Source organism: Helianthus annuus, chromosome 3, assembly GCF_002127325.2.
Source record: "Helianthus annuus cultivar XRQ/B chromosome 3, HanXRQr2.0-SUNRISE, whole genome shotgun sequence".
In the NCBI taxonomy this organism is placed as follows: Eukaryota; Viridiplantae; Streptophyta; class Magnoliopsida; order Asterales; family Asteraceae; genus Helianthus; species Helianthus annuus.
Window position 1 is genome coordinate 70,000,047 of NC_035435.2, and position 20,136 is coordinate 70,020,182.

Below are 20,136 nucleotides of genomic sequence, written 5' to 3' on the forward strand. Positions count from 1 at the left end.
ACCCAATCCCCCCTCGTACTTGGGAAGACAAACAACCTTCCAAGCCACTTTAGCCTTAACAGACTGATGGGTAGATCCAGACCAAAGAAAAGCACGCATACACCGCTCAAGATCAGTCACAATTTTAACTGGCAACATAAACACGGTCGCCCAATAAATGTGCATAGCTGAGAGGACTGAGTTCACCAACTGAAGTCTACCCGCAAAAGATAGAGATCTCGTCATCCAATTGTCAATCTTCTTCTCCATTTTATCAACTAAAGTTTTGCAGTCTTTATAAGCAAGCTTTGTTGAAATTAACGGCACACCCAAATAACGAACCGGAAGAGAACCCTCTTGGAAAGGCATAATATGGAGAATTTCCTGTTTAATAGGCCGAGGAACATTGCCAAAATAAACGGTACTTTTCGGCAAACTTGGAACCAAACCCGAGACATTTGTAAACATCTGAAGAGTGTCCCTTAGAATTTTAACCGAAGCCGCATCCCCATTAGCGAATAAAAACAGATCATCGGCAAACAACACGCTAATTATCTTCTGTTTTTTGCAAAAACGATGGAACCGAAACGCGTTACTAGAATAGGCTGCCTTCTTAAGTAACAACGTGAGAACCTCCATGACAAGAGTAAATAGATAAGGGGATATAGGATCACCCTGCCTGAGCCCTCGTTTACCCTTGAAATACCCGTATAGATTCCCGTTAATGCTCAGCGAATAAGAGACACTCGTAACACAAGTCATGATCCATTTAACCATTCTTTGGTGGAAACCGAGAGCATGTAAAATATCCTCAAGAAAAGACCAGCTCACCGTATCATAGGCCTTTTGAATATCAATTTTAAAAGCACATCTGGGCGGGCCTACATTTAAGTGATAATTGTGCATAAGCTCTTGGGTAAGAAGAATATTATCAGTGATTTTCCTACCCGGGACAAAGGCAGACTGATTAATGTTAACAAGATACTCCAAACTACCTTTAATTCTGTCCGTGATAATTTTACTAATGCACTTATAAATAACGTTACAGCAAGAAATCGGCCTATAATCCGTCACTGCGTTAGGAGACGGAATTTTCGGCACCAAGGCAATGATGGTGTGATTAATCTGCTGAAGCAGCTTACCGTTATCAAAGAAATCCAAGACAGCTTTTGTAACTTCATCACCCACTATATCCCAAGAGTTTTTGAAAAACGCAGAAGTGTAACCATCTGGCCCCGGGGCTTTATTGACACCTATGGAAAACATAGCACTTTTGACCTCCTCCCGAGTAACCTGTCTAATCATATGGCTAGCAACATTCGCATCAAGAACATTAGTAAAGCAATCATGATCCGTCAATTTGATAACTTGGTCCTGAGTACCCAAAAAACTTGAGTAATGGGAGACCATGACACCCATAACATCATTACCAATAAATCGGTTCCCATGAACATCTTGAATACTATGGATCTTGTTATTAGCATTCCTCATTTTAACACAATTATGAAAGAATTTCGTATTCGAGTCACCTGCAGCAAGCCATTCTGCCTTGGATTTTTGCTTTAGAAAACACTCCTCGTCATAGGACACAGTATTGAATTCCTGAATACACCTAGCTTCAGATTCACGAAGATCCAGGTCCAAAGGATTCGCGTCAATTGCCTTTTGGATATCATCCAGCTTTACCCTAAGCTCCTTTACACGACTATGCAGATTACCCTGAGCAAACAGAAGCCGTCTCAACGGAGACTTGAGAGCCGACAACTTCTTAACCACTGAAAACATAGTTTTCCCCGGAATCACCTTTGCCCATTCTTTTGTAACACAAGGGATAAAGCCCTCCTTACTTGCTAGAAAGTTAGCAAACTTGAAGGGTTTTGGCCGATTGTGGTTGAACGGAGACAAATGGAGAATGCAAGGCGAGTGGTCCGAAACTCGATACGGATGGAAATGAACATAAGCATTTGGGAACGAGTCAAGGAACTGAGTGTTGGTCATAACTCTGTCAATTTTCTTTAACACCCCTACACCATTTTTTCGGCTTTTGGTTCCATGTGTATCGCAACCCTCATCCCAATCGGAATTGCAGAAGGCCCAACTAGGTAATCATCCATAGATAGAGCCGAATTGAAATCCCCAAGCACCACCCACGGTCTGTCATGAATAAAACATTTGTGCTTACATAAGTCGTCCCAAAGAGCCCTTCTATCTTGGTATTTATTTTCAGCATAAACAAACGAACAAAAGAACACTTTATTATTAGACTTAGTACGAATTTGCACATGTAACACTTGATCCGATTGAGCTATCACCATAAGGTCCAACAGATCCTTATTCCAGCAAACAATGATCCTAGTCCCTCTAGCACAGCAATAGCCATTGGAAGTCCAATCCCACAACCTAAACACCCCTTTACAAACTCTATCAAGATTGGTGACATTAACATGAGACTCTAAAACAGCACATACTTGAAGCCGATTTTCAGAAACAAGATGACGAACCTCTCTTTGTTTCAGGGGAAGGTTCAATCCCCTTATATTCCAAACACCAATACTATCCATGGACACCATCTAAACCGGGAGTGCTTGCCCCCTCAGATTTTTTATCACTAGTTCCAGCACACATAAATTCAGCCGTCTCAGTTGTGTTTTGCCGCACAAATTCATCTACTAGAGGCCTATCTTCTTGACTATTGCTCGTACTCGGAACCCCATCGGCCATACTATCCAGGACCGAAAAAGAATTCCTCAAATTCAGATCACGCTTGTTACCTTCCTGATTAACCTTATCCACATGCCGTTCTGCATTAACGCTCTTTGTGCCAGATGGTTCCGGACCCGCATGGATATTCTTTGGTCTATAAACAACTCTAGCCTTCTGCTTCTTTTGAGGAAATCCGTGTCTTGCCACTTTCCTAGTATCGGTAACAAAACCCTCCTCATCGGTTGTAACTTGCTTCGGCTTAACATTAACAGATTTAGGACACTTCGCATCCGAGTGACCAAATAAACAACAAACCGCACACCTATGAGGTTTCCACTCATATTCAACGTCCACTCTTTCCATCAGATAACCCTCTTCATCTAGTTTAGGGATAGCAAGAACAATGTGATCTTTTAATTCATTATCAGCCGAGATCTCTATCATTGCTCGAGCAAAACTTGTTCTGCCCCAATTTTCAGCACACATATCAGCCGTGTAGGCATCAAGTCGTTTTGGAATTCCGAGCTTCGACGCTAAAAGACTAAGCCCCTCATCGGTAAACACAGCAAGAGGAACATTATGAAACTTAATCCAAACCGGCACCGTTTTAATCCCATCCTTTTTCAAGCTAACTGAGGGAGTCCAAATATTTAAGAATAACGGAATTTTCCTAATGAGCCAAGGACCACCTTCCAACACACTTAACATACCTTCTTTGGTGTCAAATTTGAAAAAGAAAAAGCCGCCCGCATTCATCATGAGTTTTGAAAATCCAAACTTCGCCCAAACATTCTTTGCGTAATATTCTACTACCGGAAACGGAAGCCTATTACCCAAGAAATAGCCGTACAGAACATTCTCAAGTTTATCCTGAGCCTTCTTGATCACTTCTTTTGGTATCACCACATCCGCATCATCTCTAGTTTCCATCGGCTTCATAAGCCTGAAGTTAATCTCTCTTTTGTTCCGGGAAGATGACTTTAGCTTGTCCGCATAGGAGATTGGTGTTGCCGACTCATCATGCTGAGGATTACCCATAGGTTGAACTGGAACAGTGATCTTTTCTAATTCATCAATAACGTTTATGACATTTGAATCTTTCTGCACCACACCCCTACGTGGAAACAAAGGATTCCCATCGATCTTTAATGGTTTACTAAATAATGACGGCTGATCATGCAGACCATGCATGTTTCTTGAACCCTTAGAAGAAATAAAAACATCCTGATGCATCTTTTCCGAGAATGATTGAAACCCTAGGCTCTCCAAATCCTGATCCCGATTATCATCCATATCCAAGGATGTAGACAATAATCAGTAGGCTGAAGCATGCAAAAACAAACGAACAGAAAGAACAAAACCCGGAGCGATTGAAGGACAAACCTAGCCGAAAGAAAGAAACGAAAAAACCCTAATAACATCTTCAAAAGATTAGTGACCAAGGTAGAAGTCTAGAAACCTTACTCAGAAGGATCGACAACACCTCAATACCTAACCCAGATCAATTGAAACTAGGATTGGAAGATCAAGAAACTAGGGTTTTAGATGTGTCGCCCAAATCGCCTAGAGTACCAGAGAGAAGCCATCCTAATGCTACCCTAGCATTGTTCTTTAGCTTAGCTCCCATCAACTTGTATCTCACTGTTTTCAGAATAATATCTTTTACCATTTCGGGTGGACGCAGTTGATTTTTAAACAACCTCGCATTCCGCTCTTGCCAAATAGTATACGCAGCTGCCGCAACTAGAATCTACGCAACATAAACCTCAGCTTTCTTTGACCGAACTCGAGCACATAACCAATCGATGATATCCACCCATCTCGAACTCACGACCACCATCCCCACTTTACTTCGAATCATATTCCAAACTTTATCAGAGAATTTACACTCAAAAAATAGATGCTGATGAGAGTCAAAATTCTCATAGCATAATAAACAGCACATCATATTCATGTTTTTTCGCCTTGAGAGATCCCACTGCAGAATTTTGTCTTGAGTAAGGAGCTTTCCCTTCATTATCAACCACATCATAAAAGCGTGCCTAGGAATACATTGGGCAAACCAAACAATGCCGCTCCAATCCACCTCTGATTCTCTATGCCGGACCGAATGCCACATGGCTGACGAAGAAAAATCCTGAAATTCACCACCATCTTTCCATAGCAACCGGTCAGATTTTGTTGGTTCTAATTGAAAGTAATCCAGCTGAATAAGAATAGGGAAAAGATCCCTCCATGCCACAGGCCAATTCCATGTTCCGTTAGAGAAAATATTGAACACGGTGTCATCCAAACGAAAATCAGCATCTGTAATAGTTCTTGGCGAAAGAAAATCACCAAGAGGCCCCAAATCGCTCCAAAGATCAAACCAAGCTGAAGTATTATGGCCATTACCTACGTCGGACCAAACATGGCATCCACGATCCATGTCCCACAACGACCTGCTCCTCCCTGTGCAAGCTCCATATGTACCTAAGGTCCTGCAAGGCATGCAGCAGAGAGTCAACAACTAGTTGAGCGAGTTCACAGTTAATAGATCAGTAATCGTAATAGTATAATAAGCCTTGTGTTCGTTTATTAAGTCATGTATCGTATTAGTTCGTATCGCGGCCCTCTAGGCATGTATGCGAAGATCAGGGGAAATTTCCCAAGTATTCTAGACTAGGTATATTTGTATCGCAGCCACCCGGCATGTGTGCGAAGTTTAGTGTATGGTTCGCAGCCAACCCAGGCATGTGTGCGAAGATTAGTCATATTATCACAGCCAACCCCGGCGTGTGTGCGAAGATCAGTTCTATTAGTATCACTAGTCTAGTCGTATCTTATCAATAACCCTTCCTCACCCGAGGACCATATAACTAAGTTCCATTAGCTAGGTAAGTGCAAGTAAATAATCCAATCCCATTCCCGCCCTGGGAACCCCATGCCTTGGCTGTGTGAACTCACCTTGGTTTGCTTGGTATGCTAAGTATGTGCTCAAGGTAAATCAATCACGTCCTAAAGTATGCACGTGTACAATAATCAGTTTATGTTCATGTTGATCACGTAAGAGTTCAATCAATAATCACCAAGTAGTACATTGCACGTTTTCGTAATCATACAAGTATTGTTTTATACTTAACAGCAGTTAAATATCTCAGTTAACTTCTAACAGGGTTAACTCAAGTTACTGTGCATAATTACCCACTCGATGAAACACCCTTGTTTCGCCGTTAGAACCCTTGACGAAACATCACCCGTTTCATCGCTACAGTTGACGAATCAGATTTCTGTTTCGTCGTGGCCGATTCGTCAAGTTGTACGTTTCGTCACAAATGCGTTTTGCCAATTGTTCAGTTACGTCACATAATTCAACAGTTACACAGAAATCACAGGAAACCCTAATCAGCCGTCATCACATCAACCAGTATTCATACAGGAGTCATTCAACATATAATCATCTAATCATCATGTCGTGATTCGTTATTCAATCAATCATAACCGTGCCAAACATTAACCCTAAAAATCTATTCGCACAACGGGCATAACACGAGCACAATCCATTACGTTATTCAACCTATCATTGAATCACGACCTATTCGAAGTAACAACAATAAGAACGCTACAAGATTTCAAGAATTCAATACGTTTTACTAGTTTCATAGATGCCCAAAAGAATCATTATCTACAATAAATCAAAGCTTTCGAACTATCAATCATGCAAAGGTTTATACGCTAACCGTGATAGCCGAAAGAGTGGCTCGGTTGATCTCGAGGGCTTCAAGTGTTCACAGTTGCCATCACACACACACACGAGGAAGTTCTTAGGGTTTTCAGATTGCCAAGAGTGGCGAATGAAACAGAACACCAAGTATATAAAGTCACGTAACGTGTTGGGCCACAATTGGGCTTCGGTGAAATGGTTTGGGCCGGCGAAACACTTGTTTCGTCAAGATATGTGCGACGAAACACATATGTTTCGTCGTGGTGAACTTGGCGAGATACATTTGTTTCGTCGAGTTGATTCGTGAAGGTTATACGAGACTTAGCTAGTTCGAGTGTGTACTAACAGGTGTACTAACAGGTTCACATTATATCATTAACACATAAACATGCAATACTCACAATATGTTTCATTATAAAATAACGTGCACAGTTACAAGTCAAGCAAGTCAAACAACTACACAGTCAAAGTCAACGTGTAATAAATACAAAAGTGGAAGTCAGAAACTCGAGTTGTCACACTATCTCACCACATCCAAAACATGGGTCATTTGTAGCAACCTTTCGCTTCTTCTCTTTTGGTTTGGTGGGTTCTGCTTTAGCTTTTCCCTTTCCCTTTCCCTTGATGTGTCCTTTTCTTTTAGCAGAGTTTGCTTTAGAATCGGGGTGGGGCCTCTTCCTGTTGCCTGCTTCATTGATCGCTAGGACGGGCAAAGCCTTTTTGCCCATTCCTGCTTCGGCCGTTTTGAGCATTGCATGAAGCTCACCAATGCTCTTGTCCCATCCATTCATGTTGTAATTCATTACAAAGCTTTCGAATTTCTTTGTTAAAGAGTTGAGGATCAAATCCCTAGCCAACTCTTTAGAGACGGGACAATTTAGCTGTTCGAGGCGATCAATGTGGCTTTTCATCTTGAGAACATAAGATGATACCGATTGGGTTTCCTCCATTCGACATGCATGAAGCGCTCGAACAGTTTCGAAGCGTTCTACCGTTGCTTGTTGTAGGAACATTTCCTTTAACTGGGTAATCATGTTGTATGCCCCGTGATGTTCAAAATCCTTTTGAATTTCGGGAATCATAGTTCCCAGCATGAGGCATGAGGCTTGCATGGAGTCCTCGGTATACTTAACCCAATCATTGTAGGCTTCCACATCTTCCACGTTAGGTTCATCGGGAATAGGATCGTCCAACACATAGGATATCTTCTCTTGCTTGAGAACGATTCTCAAGTTTCGAAACCAATCCATGAAGTTGTTATGGTTGAGACGATCCTTTTCAAGGATGGTTCTTAGTGATAGGTTTCGGACGGTTTGGTTAATCGGGTTTGCATTGTTAGCGGCCATCTACAAAATTTAACAAGTTCAATTTTAGTATTTTCGATATTATTATATTTTAATCATTAATACCCTTTTGTGTCTTAAAGACAATTAATAATTAAAATCTAGAATCCATTGTTACATTTAAATATTGGTTTGGTGACCTTTATCCCTCTATTTAAATTAACAAGGTAGTCAACGTTTGACAATTGCAACTCTTTACAATTTCTAGCCATATGGGATTGGTTAAACATCTTTATGTTTAGTTGGCATGTTTAATCCCATCAACACCTTTGTTCCCCATGCTTCGGTGACCCTAAGTACATGGTTCCCAAATCAAGTCGTCCAACTTACACACACATGTGAGTTTATACACATAAGTGGTTTTTTTGGGTAAAGGGTTACCCCGGTGAATTTTATAAACGAATTAAGCACAAAATGTGCAACTGAAGTGTTACACACCGAAACCTTGGCATACCAAGGTAAAACAAAACAGCCAAAAAACAAAAAACACCCCAAAGAAAAACAACCAACCAACTAAACTACCCAGCTCAACAGAGCAACAAAAACACAAAGAAGACTCTACACATCAGCCTGGATCGATGACCATGTTCCCACTAGGAATCTGCCATTTCTCTAACAATCTTCGAATGCTCGGATGCCACTTGAACTTGAAGGACAAGAGGCGCAGTCTAACCGTTCGAATGATCTCGCGAGCAATCACCATCTCCGTACGGTGACTTCTAGAGAAGAGCCTATTATTTCTTTCCTGCCAAACAAAATAAGAAGCAGCTGACAATACCAATCGGCTGATAATATTCTCGGGAACCTGCATGTTCGAGTTCTGATTCATCCAAGACGAAATTTCGGCCCAAGAACCGTTAACACTATTCATATTCGTCCATGTCTTAACATTATTCCAAACCTGTAAAGCAAACGAGCATTCAAAGAATAGGTGATCCCTTGAATCTCTATCATGGTAACACAACGGACAACACATGAGGTTTAAATTCGTGGCACTACCAGCTTCCCAAACGGATAATCTATCCTGCGTCTTTAGTTTATTCCGAATAACAAGCCACAGATGGAACGAGTGCCTAGGGATACAATGTTTGAACCAAACCATATTAACCCATGACACTAAGCTTTCACGCTGTCGAATATTGTTCCACACCTCCCAAGAAGAAAAATGACAAGAATTGCCATCAAGATCCTTCCAAACCAGCCGGTCCTGCCTATCAAGAAAAGTTGGAACCTGAATATTGATTAGAACAGGAAATAAATCATACCACGCTGTCGGCCATTTCCATTCACCATTGGCCGAAACCAAGTCAGCAACCGAGGAATGAAGATGAAAACCTGCATTAGAAATGCGTCTTGGGCTGATAAAACGGCTCAAAGGACACTGATTACACCACATGTCATTCCATATGTTTGTTTGCGACCCATTGCCAATAGACGTCCACAGGTGAGGGCGGATTAAGCTACGGATTGCAAGTAGCTTCCTCCATCCCCAAGTCATACAACCCCGGCCCGGGACCTCCCAGAAACTCCTACCTTTCAGCTTATACATGTGGATCCATTGAACCCAAAGTGACTTCCTGTTAGTAAGAATACTCCAAACATGCGTAGAAAGAAGGGCCTTGTTAACATCAGAAATACTTCTAACACCCAATCCCCCCTCGTACTTGGGAAGACAAACAACCTTCCAAGCCACTTTAGCCTTAACAGACTGATGGGTAGATCCAGACCAAAGAAAAGCACGCATACACCGCTCAAGATCAGTCATAATTTTAACTGGCAACATAAACACGGTCGCCCAATAAATGTGCATAGCTGAGAGAACTGAGTTCACCAACTGAAGTCTACCCGCAAAAGATAGAGATCTCGTCATCCAATTGTCAATCTTCTTCTCCATTTTATCAACTAAAGTTTTGCAGTCTTTATAAGCAAGCTTTGTTGAAATTAACGGCACACCCAAATAACGAACCGGAAGAGAACCCTCTTGGAAAGGCATAATCTGGAGAATTTCCTGTTTAATAGGCCGAGGAACATTGCCAAAATAAACGGTACTTTTCGGCAAACTTGGAACTAAACCCGAGACCTTTGTAAACATCTGAAGAGTGTCCCTTAGAATTTTAACCGAAGCCGCATCCCCATTAGCGAATAAAAACAGATCATCGGCAAACAACACGCTAATTATCTTCTGTTTTTTGCAAAAACGATGGAACCGAAACGCGTTACTAGAATAGGCTGCCTTCTTAAGTAACAACGTGAGAACCTCCATGACAAGAGTAAATAGATAAGGGGATATAGGATCACCCTGCCTGAGCCCTCGTTTACCCTTGAAATACCCGTATAGATTCCCGTTAATGCTCAGCGAATAAGAGACACTCGTAACACAAGTCATGATCCATTTAACCATTCTTTGGTGGAAACCGAAAGCATGTAAAATATCCTCAAGAAAAGACCAGCTCACCGTATCATAGGCCTTTTGAATATCAATTTTAAAAGCACATCTGGGCGGGCCTACGTTTAAGTGATAATTGTGCATAAGCTCTTGGGTAAGAAGAATATTATCAGTGATTTTCCTACCCGGGACAAAGGCAGACTGATTAATGTCAACAAGATACTCCAAACTACCTTTAATTCTGTCCGTGAGAATTTTACTAATGCACTTATAAATAACGTTACAGCAAGAAATCGGCCTATAATCCGTCACTGCGTTAGGAGACGGATTTTTCGGCACCAAGGCAATGATGGTGTGATTAATTTGCTGAAGCAGCTTACCGTTATCAAAGAAATCCAAGACAGCTTTTGTAACTTCATCACCCACTATATCCCAAGAGTTTTTGAAAAACGCAGAAGTGTAACCATCTGGCCCCGGGGCTTTATTGACACCTATGGAAAACATAGCACTTTTGACCTCCTCCCGAGTAACCTGTCTAATCATATGGCTAGCAACATTCGCATCAAGAACATTAGTAAAGCAATCATGATCCGTCAATTTGATAACTTGGTCCTGCGTACCCAAAAAACTTGAGTAATGGGAGACCATGACACCCATAACATCATTTCCAATAGATCGGTTCCCATGAACATCTTGAATACTATGGATCTTGTTATTAGCATTCCTCATTTTAACACAGTTGTGAAAGAATTTCGTATTCGAGTCACCTGCAGCAAGCCATTCTGCCTTGGATTTTTGCTTTAGAAAACACTCCTCGTCATAGGACACAGTATTGAATTCCTGAATACACCTAGCTTCAGATTCACGAAGATCCAGGTCCAAAGGATTCGCGTCAATAGCCATTTGGATATCGTCCAGCTTTACCCTAAGCTCCTTTACACGACTATGCAGATTACCCTGAGCAAACAGAAGCCGTCTCAACGGAGACTTGAGAGCCGACAACTTCTTAACCACTGAAAACATAGTTTTCCCCGGGATCACCTTTGCCCATTCTTTTGCAACACAAGGGATAAAGCCCTCCTTACTTGCTAGAAAGTTAGCAAACTTGAAGGGTTTTGGCCGATTGTGGTTGAACGGAGACAAATGGAGAATGCAAGGCGAGTGGTCCGATACTCGATACGGATGGAAATGAACATAAGCATCTGGAAACGAGTCAAGGAACTGAGTGTTGCTCATAACTCTGTCAATTTTCTTTAACACCCCTACACCATTTTTCGGCTTTTGGTTCCATGTGTATCGGACCCCATGGCTCTTAATATCAGAGAGTTGATTATGTTGCACACAATCATAAAACTCCCTCATCCCAGTCGGAATTGCAGAAGGCCCAACTAGGTAGTCATCCATTGATAGAGCCGAATTGAAATCCCCAAGCACCACCCACGGTCTGTCATGAATAAAACACTTGTGCTTACATAAGTCGTCCCAGAGAGCCCTTCTATCTTGGTATTTATTTTCAGCATAAACAAACGAACAAAAGAACACTTTATTATTAGACTTAGTACGAATTTGCACATGTAACACTTGATCCGATTGAGCTATCACCATAAGGTCCAACAGATCCTTATTCCAGCCAACAATGATCCTAGTCCCTCTAGCACAGCAATAGCCATTGGAAGTCCAATCCCACATCCTAAACACCCCTTTACAAACTCTATCAAGATTGGTGACATTAACATGAGACTCTAAAACAACACATACTTGAAGCCGATTTTCAGAAACAAGATGACGAACCTCTCTTTGTTTCAGGGGAAGGTTCAATCCCCTTATATTCCAAACACCAATACTATCCATGGACACCATCTAAACCGGGAGTGCTTGCCCCCTCAGATTTTTTATCACTAGTTCCAGCACACATAAATTCAGCCGTCTCAGTTGTGTTTTGCCGCACAAATTCATCTACTAGAGGCCTATCTTCTTGACTATTGCTCGTACTCGGAACCCCATCAGCCATACTATCCAGGACCGAAAAAGAATTCCTCAAATTCAGATCACACTTGTTACCTTCCTGATTAACCTTATCCACATGCCGTTCTCCATTAACGCTCTTTGTGCCAGATGGTTCCGGACCCGCATGGATATTCTTTGGTCTATAAACAACTCTAGCCTTCTGCTTCTTTTGAGGAAATCCGTGTCTTGCCACTTTCCTAGTATCGGTAACAAAACCCTCCTCATCAGTTGTAACTTGCTTCGGCTTAACATTAACAGATTTAGGACACTTCACATCCGAATGACCAAATAAACAACAAGCCGCACACCTATGAGGTTTCCATTCATATTCAACGTCCACTCTTTCCATCAGATATCCCTCTTCATCTAGTTTAGGGATAGCAAGAACAATGTGATCTTTTAATTCATTATCAGCCGAAATCTCTATCATTGCTCGAGCAAAACTTGTTCTGCCCCAATTTTCAGCACACATATCAGCCGTGTAGGCATCAAGTCGTTTTGGAGTCCCGAGCTTCGACGCTAATAGACTAAGCCCTTCATCGGTATACACAGCAAGAGGAACATTATGAAACTTAATCCAAACCGGCACCGTTTTAATCCCATCCTTTTTCAAGCTAACTGAGGGAGTCCAAATATTTAAGAATAACGGAATTTTCCTAATGAGCCAAGGACCACCTTCCAACACACTTAACATACCTTCTTTGGTGTCAAATTTGAAAAAGAAAAAGCCGCCCGCATTCATCATGAGTTTTGAGAATCCAAACTTCGCCCAAACATTCTTTGCGTAATATTCTACTACCGGAAACGGAAGCCTATTACCCAAGAAATAGCCGTACAGAACATTCTCAAGTTTATCCTGAGCCTTCTTGATCACTTCTTTTGGTATCACCACATCCGCATCATCTCTAGTTTCCATCGGCTTCATAAGCCTGAAGTTAATCTCTCTTTTGTTCCGGGAAGATGACTTTAGCTTGTCCGCATAGGAGATTGGTATTGCCGACTCATCATGCTGAAGATTACCCAAAGGTTGAACTGGAACAGTGATCTTTTCTAATTCATCAATAACGTTTATGACATTTGAATCTTTCTGCACCACACCCCTACGTGGAAACAAAGGATTCCCATCGATCTTTAATGGTTTACTAAATAATGACGGCTGATCATGCAGACCATGCATGTTTCTTGAACCCTTAGATGAAATAAAAACATCCTGGTGCATCTTTTCCGAGAATGATTGAAACCCTAGACTCTCCAAATCCTGATCCCGATTATCATCCATATCCAAGGACGTAGACAATAATCAGTAGGCTGAAGCATGCAAAAACAAACGAACAGAAAGAACAATACCCGGAGCGATTGAAGGACAAACCCTAGCCGAAAGTAAGAAACGAAAAACCCTAATATCAACTTCAAAAGATTAGTGACCAAGGTAGAAGTCTAGAAACCTTACTCAGAAGGATCGACAACACCTCAATACCTAACCCAGATCAATTGAAACTAGGATTGGAAGATCAAGAAACTAGGGTTTTAGATGTGTCGCCCAAATCGCCTAGAGTACCAGAGAGAAGCCATTATACACATAAGTGGTTAGGTGACCTTTATCCCACAAACATGGTAAACCCACCTCAAACATACAAGTTCCCTCAAATGTGGTTAGGTGACCTTTACCCCACAATAAGAGTTCCCAAGTGTTTTGAGTGTTTGTATAAAAGGATGGTGTTTGACTTGTTTTATAAAAGGGTTTTTAATATTTCAAAATTCTAGTTTAGAAAATATTCTGTACCATACATTTGCATGCATTCAAATCAATCGTACTTTACTGAAAACTAATTTTCAAGGTTCTTTTTAATAAAACCCATTTTATTATAAAATCATTAATTTTTAATAAAACATTTATTAACCATTTTAATGATTTTGTTAAGAACCAATTTTACGCTTGTTGTTGATTATTAGTGTGTTAAGTCATGCATATCAACATATCATCTAAACAACAAAATAAGCAACCAAACAAGCACATCATACATAACGATAGGTGCATAACCATAGCCAACTATTTTGACAACACTTGTTAGCCGAAACATGTCTGCCAAAAGGTCTTTCCTAAGGGGTGAAAAATGACACAAGCGATGTGTCGTTGAACTCCCACTTGATCCCACATCCAAATGCTTCAAGTCTCCTTCTTGTGTTTTTTTTTGGGTAAAGGGTTACCCCGGTGAATCTATTAAAAAGCAACCGCAATAAAGTACAAGTAGTGAGGATGAGTTCCACACTAGTTCATATACAGGACATGCCCCATATATGTAATACAAAACAAATCCAAAGACCTATAAAACCCCAAATACCTAGTCTACTATACATCATGACTCGACATCTAGTAGACAAACAATGCAAAACACAAAACACATAATGTCAACCACCATCATCAAAAATAAAGTGGCCACAAAACCGCAGCCCCTTCAGACGAAAAGCAGACAGTCTATCCATTCGAGAACTTGGAAGAAGAGGTGCTTGCCCCGGCTTTTGAAGAAAAAGGATGAGTACCCGATGTCATAAATGCACTAGTTTCGTTGTAGACTTCTTCGACCTCCTCCTCATCCGATTCCTGCTCGTCCCTTGAAGGTTTCTTCTCAACCCGACCCACGGTGGTACCTCCCTGATTACCAGCCACTCGACCCCCCATGTTACCATTACCATCGTCATCTTTAAGACTATCAAAGGGGTTCGACGTTGAAACCTGATTCGAATTTTTCACAGCCGCATTCGGTTTAGGTTTGACAACCGGACGATAGACTACCTTAGGTTTTTGATTTTTTATATGAAGCCCTTGAGTAGTAGCTTTCTTCTTTTTAGCACCCACAACCTGAAAATCATCACCTTTTTTCCCATAATCCCCAATTGGAACAACCTGAGGGTTCTTTGTGCACGAACAATCATCATGACCAAAAACGCAGCAACCCGAACACCTTAAAGGCTCCCAATCATATTCAATTTTGACTTCCACCTTAGAATAACCATTACCATCTAAAGATGGAATGGCAACAGTGACACTTCTTTTTAATTCAGCCCCCGCCTGCACTTCAATAAGAGCTCTAGCGTAACTACTTCTTCCCCAAGAATCAGCACACATCGTAGCAGTATACGTATCCAACAACTTAGGCACCCCTATCTTTGATGCAATCAAACTAAGACCATCCTCGGTATAAGCTGTAAGCGGCACATCGTGCATCTTTAAGATCCTCTTTTTCTAATTTGATAGAGGCCGACCACATCTTCAAGATAATCGGAACATTTCTTATCATCCATGGCCCATCCTCTAACATTTTATCCATCCCTTCCTTAGTTTTAAACTTAAAAAAGAAGAAGCCATTCGCATTCATCATCAATCTATCCAGACCATACTTAACCCAATTGTTCTTAGCAAAGTAATCCACCACCGGAAACGCTAGCCGTTTACCCAAAAAATACCCATAGAGAGTGTTTGCATACCTGTCCGTGACTTGCTTAACCGAAGCCAACGGAATAACAACATCAGCTCCATCAACAACCTCAGAAGACTCCATCTCCCTAAAATTCACCGGCACCTTCTCCTTCAAGTTCTTTACTGCATTTGCAAAAGATACCGGTTCCGTTGTCACTGAAGGTTGCAAATTCCCCTGGCCTGCCAAAGCAGCCGCATTGAATTCCAATCTTTGTGCATAACTCTTGGTAGCTTGCTTAATCCCTTCCCAATCAGAAACCCTAGTTGCTGACCGCAGGTTTTCAGCATCAATTGGAACTGAATTTTTAACCAATTCATCAATTATGTTAACATTACGGGGTTCAGTTTGAGCCGAGAGATCGCCAATGATTTTAAACCTTGCTGCAATTTCTTCAAACGTAGCCCTCGGTGTCGCTCGAAATTCCTGTTGATTTCCGCCAGAGCCGCTAAGATCATCCATAACCCTAGCAGCCGTCAATAGAGAATCAGCAATAGAGCCGTCAATCACCAAACGACAAACAAAACACCTTAGAAAAAGATGGTTAACAATTGAAAACCCTAGCAGCCGCAATAATCACCCTCGGTCAATGGAACAAAGAATCAGTCAATGAAAATTAATAAGTCCTCGTGAAACACAAACTGCCTTTGACAAAAAAGAAACCCTAGTAGCCGTAGGCGACAACCTCGATCACGGGAACAAGAAATAGACAAAGAAATTAATGTAACCTCGTAAAGAACAATCTGTCTTTGTCAGCCCCACTTGAAAACGGAATCTTAGTCAAAGTTAAAGAAAACAGCCGCTAACTTCAACAAAAGAACGGATCCCAAGAAGACAAAACCCTGATCTGATAATACTTGATTGATTAGCGCCTTCGAAGGATCAATGAAATCCGTAAGATGATAATCAATTTCAAACGAGATTAGGAACAGCAAAATCTAGTAGGGTTTGCACGAAAAAGCCAAATCGCCCAAATCGCCTAGTAGGATCATGCTTTCACTATGTTTTGCTATAGTCTCCTTCTTGTGTTGTGATTTCTGGATAGAGTTTCTTTGAGGTTCCAAAAGTCCTTTGAATCTGGATAGAGTTTGCAAAGGGGTGTTCAGGTCTTGGGATTGGTATTCTAATAGTAGTTCCTGCTCGAGGGGAACTAGGATTATTCTGGGCTGGAATAAGGAGTTAGTGGACCTTCTGGTGATTCATCAATCTGATCAGGTAATCCATGTGCAAACTCGGTTCAAGTCGGATGACAGGATCTTCTTTTGTTCGTTCGTTTATGCTGAGAATAAGTACCAGGACAGAAGAGAGCTTTGGGAAAACTTATGCTTGCACAAAAACTTTGTTAAGGATAGGCCGTGGGTGGTGTTGGGTGATTTTAACTCGGCTTTAACTATGGAAGATTGTGTAGTGGGATCTTCTACTATTCCTATTGGAATGAGAGAATTCTATGAATGTGTCCAAGATAATGAGCTGGTTGATATCAAGAGCCATGGCATGCACTTTACCTGGAATCAAAAACCAAAACAAGGTATCGGTGTGATTAAAAAGCTTGATAGGATCATGGGGAATATTCATTTTTTGGATATGTATCCGGATGCTTATGCTCTGTTTCACCCGTTTCGTATTTCGGACCATACGCCTTGTTTACTTTTCCTATCCAGCTATAAACATAATCGGCCTAAACCATTTAAGTTTGCTAACTTCCTTGCAACTAAAGAGGGTTTTATCCAATGTGTTTCGAATGAATGGAGTAAGGAGGTTCAAGGGGTTACCATGTTCTCAGTTGTAAAAAAGCTTACCTATTTGAAATCTCCTCTTAGACGTCTTCTATACAAGCAAGGCAACCTCCATGAAAGGGTTGAGACTTTGAGGTTGAAGTTAGATGAGGTTCAAAAGGCTTTAGATGCTAATCCGTTTGATGTTGGCCTTAGAGAGGAAGAGTCTATCCGGCTTAAAGAGTTCCGATCAGCTTCTTATGATGAAGAGTGCTTTCTAAAGCAAAAAGCTAAAGCGGAATGGTTGGCGGCGGGTGACTCTAACACTAAATTTTTCCATAACTGTGTGAAAACAAGGAACGCGTATAATAAGATCCTTCAAATCAAAGATATCCATGGAAATCAGTTCAAAGGTGATGATGTTTATGCAGCCTTGGTTAATCATTATGCTGATTTTTTGGGAGCGGCCCATAATGTGGAAAAACTAGAGGTAAATGGTTTGTTCAGTACTACTTTGGATCCAACGGTTGCAGCCTCTATGATTCGTCAGGTTACTCGAGAGGAGGTAAAAAGTGCTATGTTCTCTATTGGCGAGAATAAGGCCCCTGGCCCGGATGGGTACACTTCGGCGTTCTTTAAAAACTCTTGGGAGATTGTTGGGGATGAAGTTACGAAAGCCATTTTGGAATTCTTTAACAATGGGAAACTGCTGAAACAAATCAACCACACCATCATAGCGTTGGTTCCAAAGGTTCCTACCCCGAATTCGGTAAGTGACTATCGGCCCATTTCTTGTTGCAATGTGATTTATAAGTGCATCAGCAAAATAATTACTGACAGATTAAAAGGTAGTCTGGATTATCTGGTGAATATTAGCCAATCTGCTTTTGTCCCTGGTAGAAAGATATCGGATAATATCCTCCTTACGCAGGAGTTGATGCATAACTATCACCTGAATGTTTTTTTTTTTTGGGTAAAGGGTTACCCCGGTTAAATTTTATTACCACCAAAACAAAAAAAAAAAAAAAACCCAGTGAAGGCAAAAAACACCTCCAGTGCTCACGTATGACATGCCATACGAGAGTAAACACGCGAAACTAACCAAAAAAATCGCCCTATCAGTACAACTCGAGTCTATCAACTCTCAAACAATATAACACTAAACAAAAAAATCAACCACAATCGTCATCAGCAACTAGCAACCCTCGGGGTAAACTCCATTCCTGCAAAACATGCTCCGTTTGGATAGAATGCCGAAACCGCATAGTGTGTAACTTCATTCGGACCGTAGATAAGATGATCTCTATAAGCTGGTCTTTTGTTCTCCTTTTCGGTGTGAAAAGTCTTCTATTCCGTTCCTCCCAAACAAAATAGACTGTTGCGCCAACAACCAGCTTTGCAATGACATTTGCAGCCTTTTTCGAGTTAGCTATACTCAACAAATGCTCGAAGATATCACTCCACACATTCTGAATAGACTATCACCTGAATGTTGGGCCTCCTAGATGTGCATTCAAGATTGATATTCAAAAGGCTTACGATACAGTCAGTTGGTCCTTTCTGGAAGATATTTTAATAGCGTTTGGATTCCCTCTCAAAATGGTTGGTTGGATTATGACGTGTGTTAGTATTGTTTCATACTCTTTGAGCATTAACGGTAACCTTCACGGGTATTTCAAGGGCAAACGGGGGTTGAGACAGGGGGACCCGGTTTCCCCCTATCTTTTTACATTGGTTATGGAGGCTCTTTCGATTATTCTTCATAATGCAGCTTCTTCGAGTAATGCATTTAGATATCATATCCATTGTAAAAAGCAGAAGATTATCAATGTCACTTTTGCCGATGACCTGTTCATTTTTGTGAATGCTGATGTTGTTTCCGCCAAGATAATAAGAGATGCTCTTGATCGGTTTTCTTTGGTCTCGGGTCTGATTCCTAACATGATGAAAAGTACGGCTTTCTTTGGTAATGTTACGCAATCTATTAAAAGAGAAATCCTTAACATAATGCCATTCAAAGAGGGTGTTCTCCCGGTTCGTTATTTGGGTGTTCCTCTAATTTCTTCTAAGCTCTCGTACAAGGATTGCAAGGTTCTGGTAGAGAATATGGATAAGAAGATTGACAATTGGACGACCAAATCTCTATCTTTTGCAGGTAGATTACAGTTGGTTAATTCGGTCCTTTCGGCAATGCATATCTACTGGGCTACGGTATTCTTATTACCTACTAGAATTGTCACAGAATTGGAGAAACGTATGCGAGATTTCCTATGGTCAGGCAACTATCATAAGACCGTAAAACCAAAGGTTGCATGGAAGGTTGTTTGTCTTCCGAAGAATGAGGGAGGATTGGGTATTCGCAGCATATCGGATGTAAATAAGTCCTTGTTATCTTCTCACGTCTGGAGCATTCTAACCAATCGGAAATCATTATGGGTTCAATGGATTCATACATATAAGCTCAAGGGTCGAAGCTTCTGGGAGATTCCGTATAGGGGCCGTATGACATGGGGATGGAGAAAGCTTCTTGCTAATCGGAGCCTAATCCGTCCTTACATCTGGAAGACTATAGGGAATGGTGCTGAAACTAATGCTTGGAGTGATACATGGAGCAGTGTGGGTCCTCTTCGTGCTTTTATTACTCCTAGACTTATTGCTAATGCAGGTTTCAGCTTGCAATCGTCACTAGCGGAGCTGGTGTCTCAAGATGGGCAATGGAGCTGGCCGACCGCTTGGTTTGATCTATTTCCAGTCTTAATTAACCTGGTGGTTCCTAATTTAAACGATAATTCTCGTGATCGGTTGGTTTGGAAAGACTTGGAAG

General features: G+C 41.2%; 3 protein-coding genes across 3 annotated transcripts; 1 reads left to right on the forward strand and 2 right to left on the reverse strand.

Annotated features, from left to right (window-relative positions):
• Nucleotides 1-2,532: 2,532 nt before the first annotated feature.
• LOC110931609 lies at nt 2,533-3,975 on the reverse strand. Its single transcript, XM_022174994.1, has one exon. It carries the CDS (start codon nt 3,973-3,975, stop codon nt 2,533-2,535), a length of 1,443 nt encoding a protein of 480 aa, XP_022030686.1.
• Nucleotides 3,976-4,432: 457 nt separating this feature from the next.
• Nucleotides 4,433-5,110, reverse strand: LOC110931607. The gene has a single exon (XM_022174993.1). It carries the CDS (start codon nt 5,108-5,110, stop codon nt 4,433-4,435), a length of 678 nt encoding a protein of 225 aa, XP_022030685.1.
• Nucleotides 5,111-16,989: 11,879 nt separating this feature from the next.
• LOC110931606 lies at nt 16,990-18,306 on the forward strand. The gene is made up of 2 exons (XM_022174992.1): nt 16,990-18,081; nt 18,292-18,306. The coding sequence occupies exons 1-2, from the start codon at nt 16,990-16,992 to the stop codon at nt 18,304-18,306; spliced, it is 1,107 nt and encodes a 368-aa protein (XP_022030684.1).
• The last annotated feature ends 1,830 nt before the right edge of the window (nt 18,307-20,136 follow it).

What these genes read in the sequence shown, in the direction of transcription:
- LOC110931609 (XM_022174994.1), bottom strand. Translation starts at nt 3,975, where the DNA reads ATGGATGATAATCGGGATCAGGATTTGGAGAGCCTAGGGTTTCAATCA.
- LOC110931606 (XM_022174992.1), top strand. Translation starts at nt 16,990, where the DNA reads ATGGAAGATTGTGTAGTGGGATCTTCTACTATTCCTATTGGAATGAGA.
- LOC110931607 (XM_022174993.1), bottom strand. Translation starts at nt 5,110, where the DNA reads ATGGATCGTGGATGCCATGTTTGGTCCGACGTAGGTAATGGCCATAAT.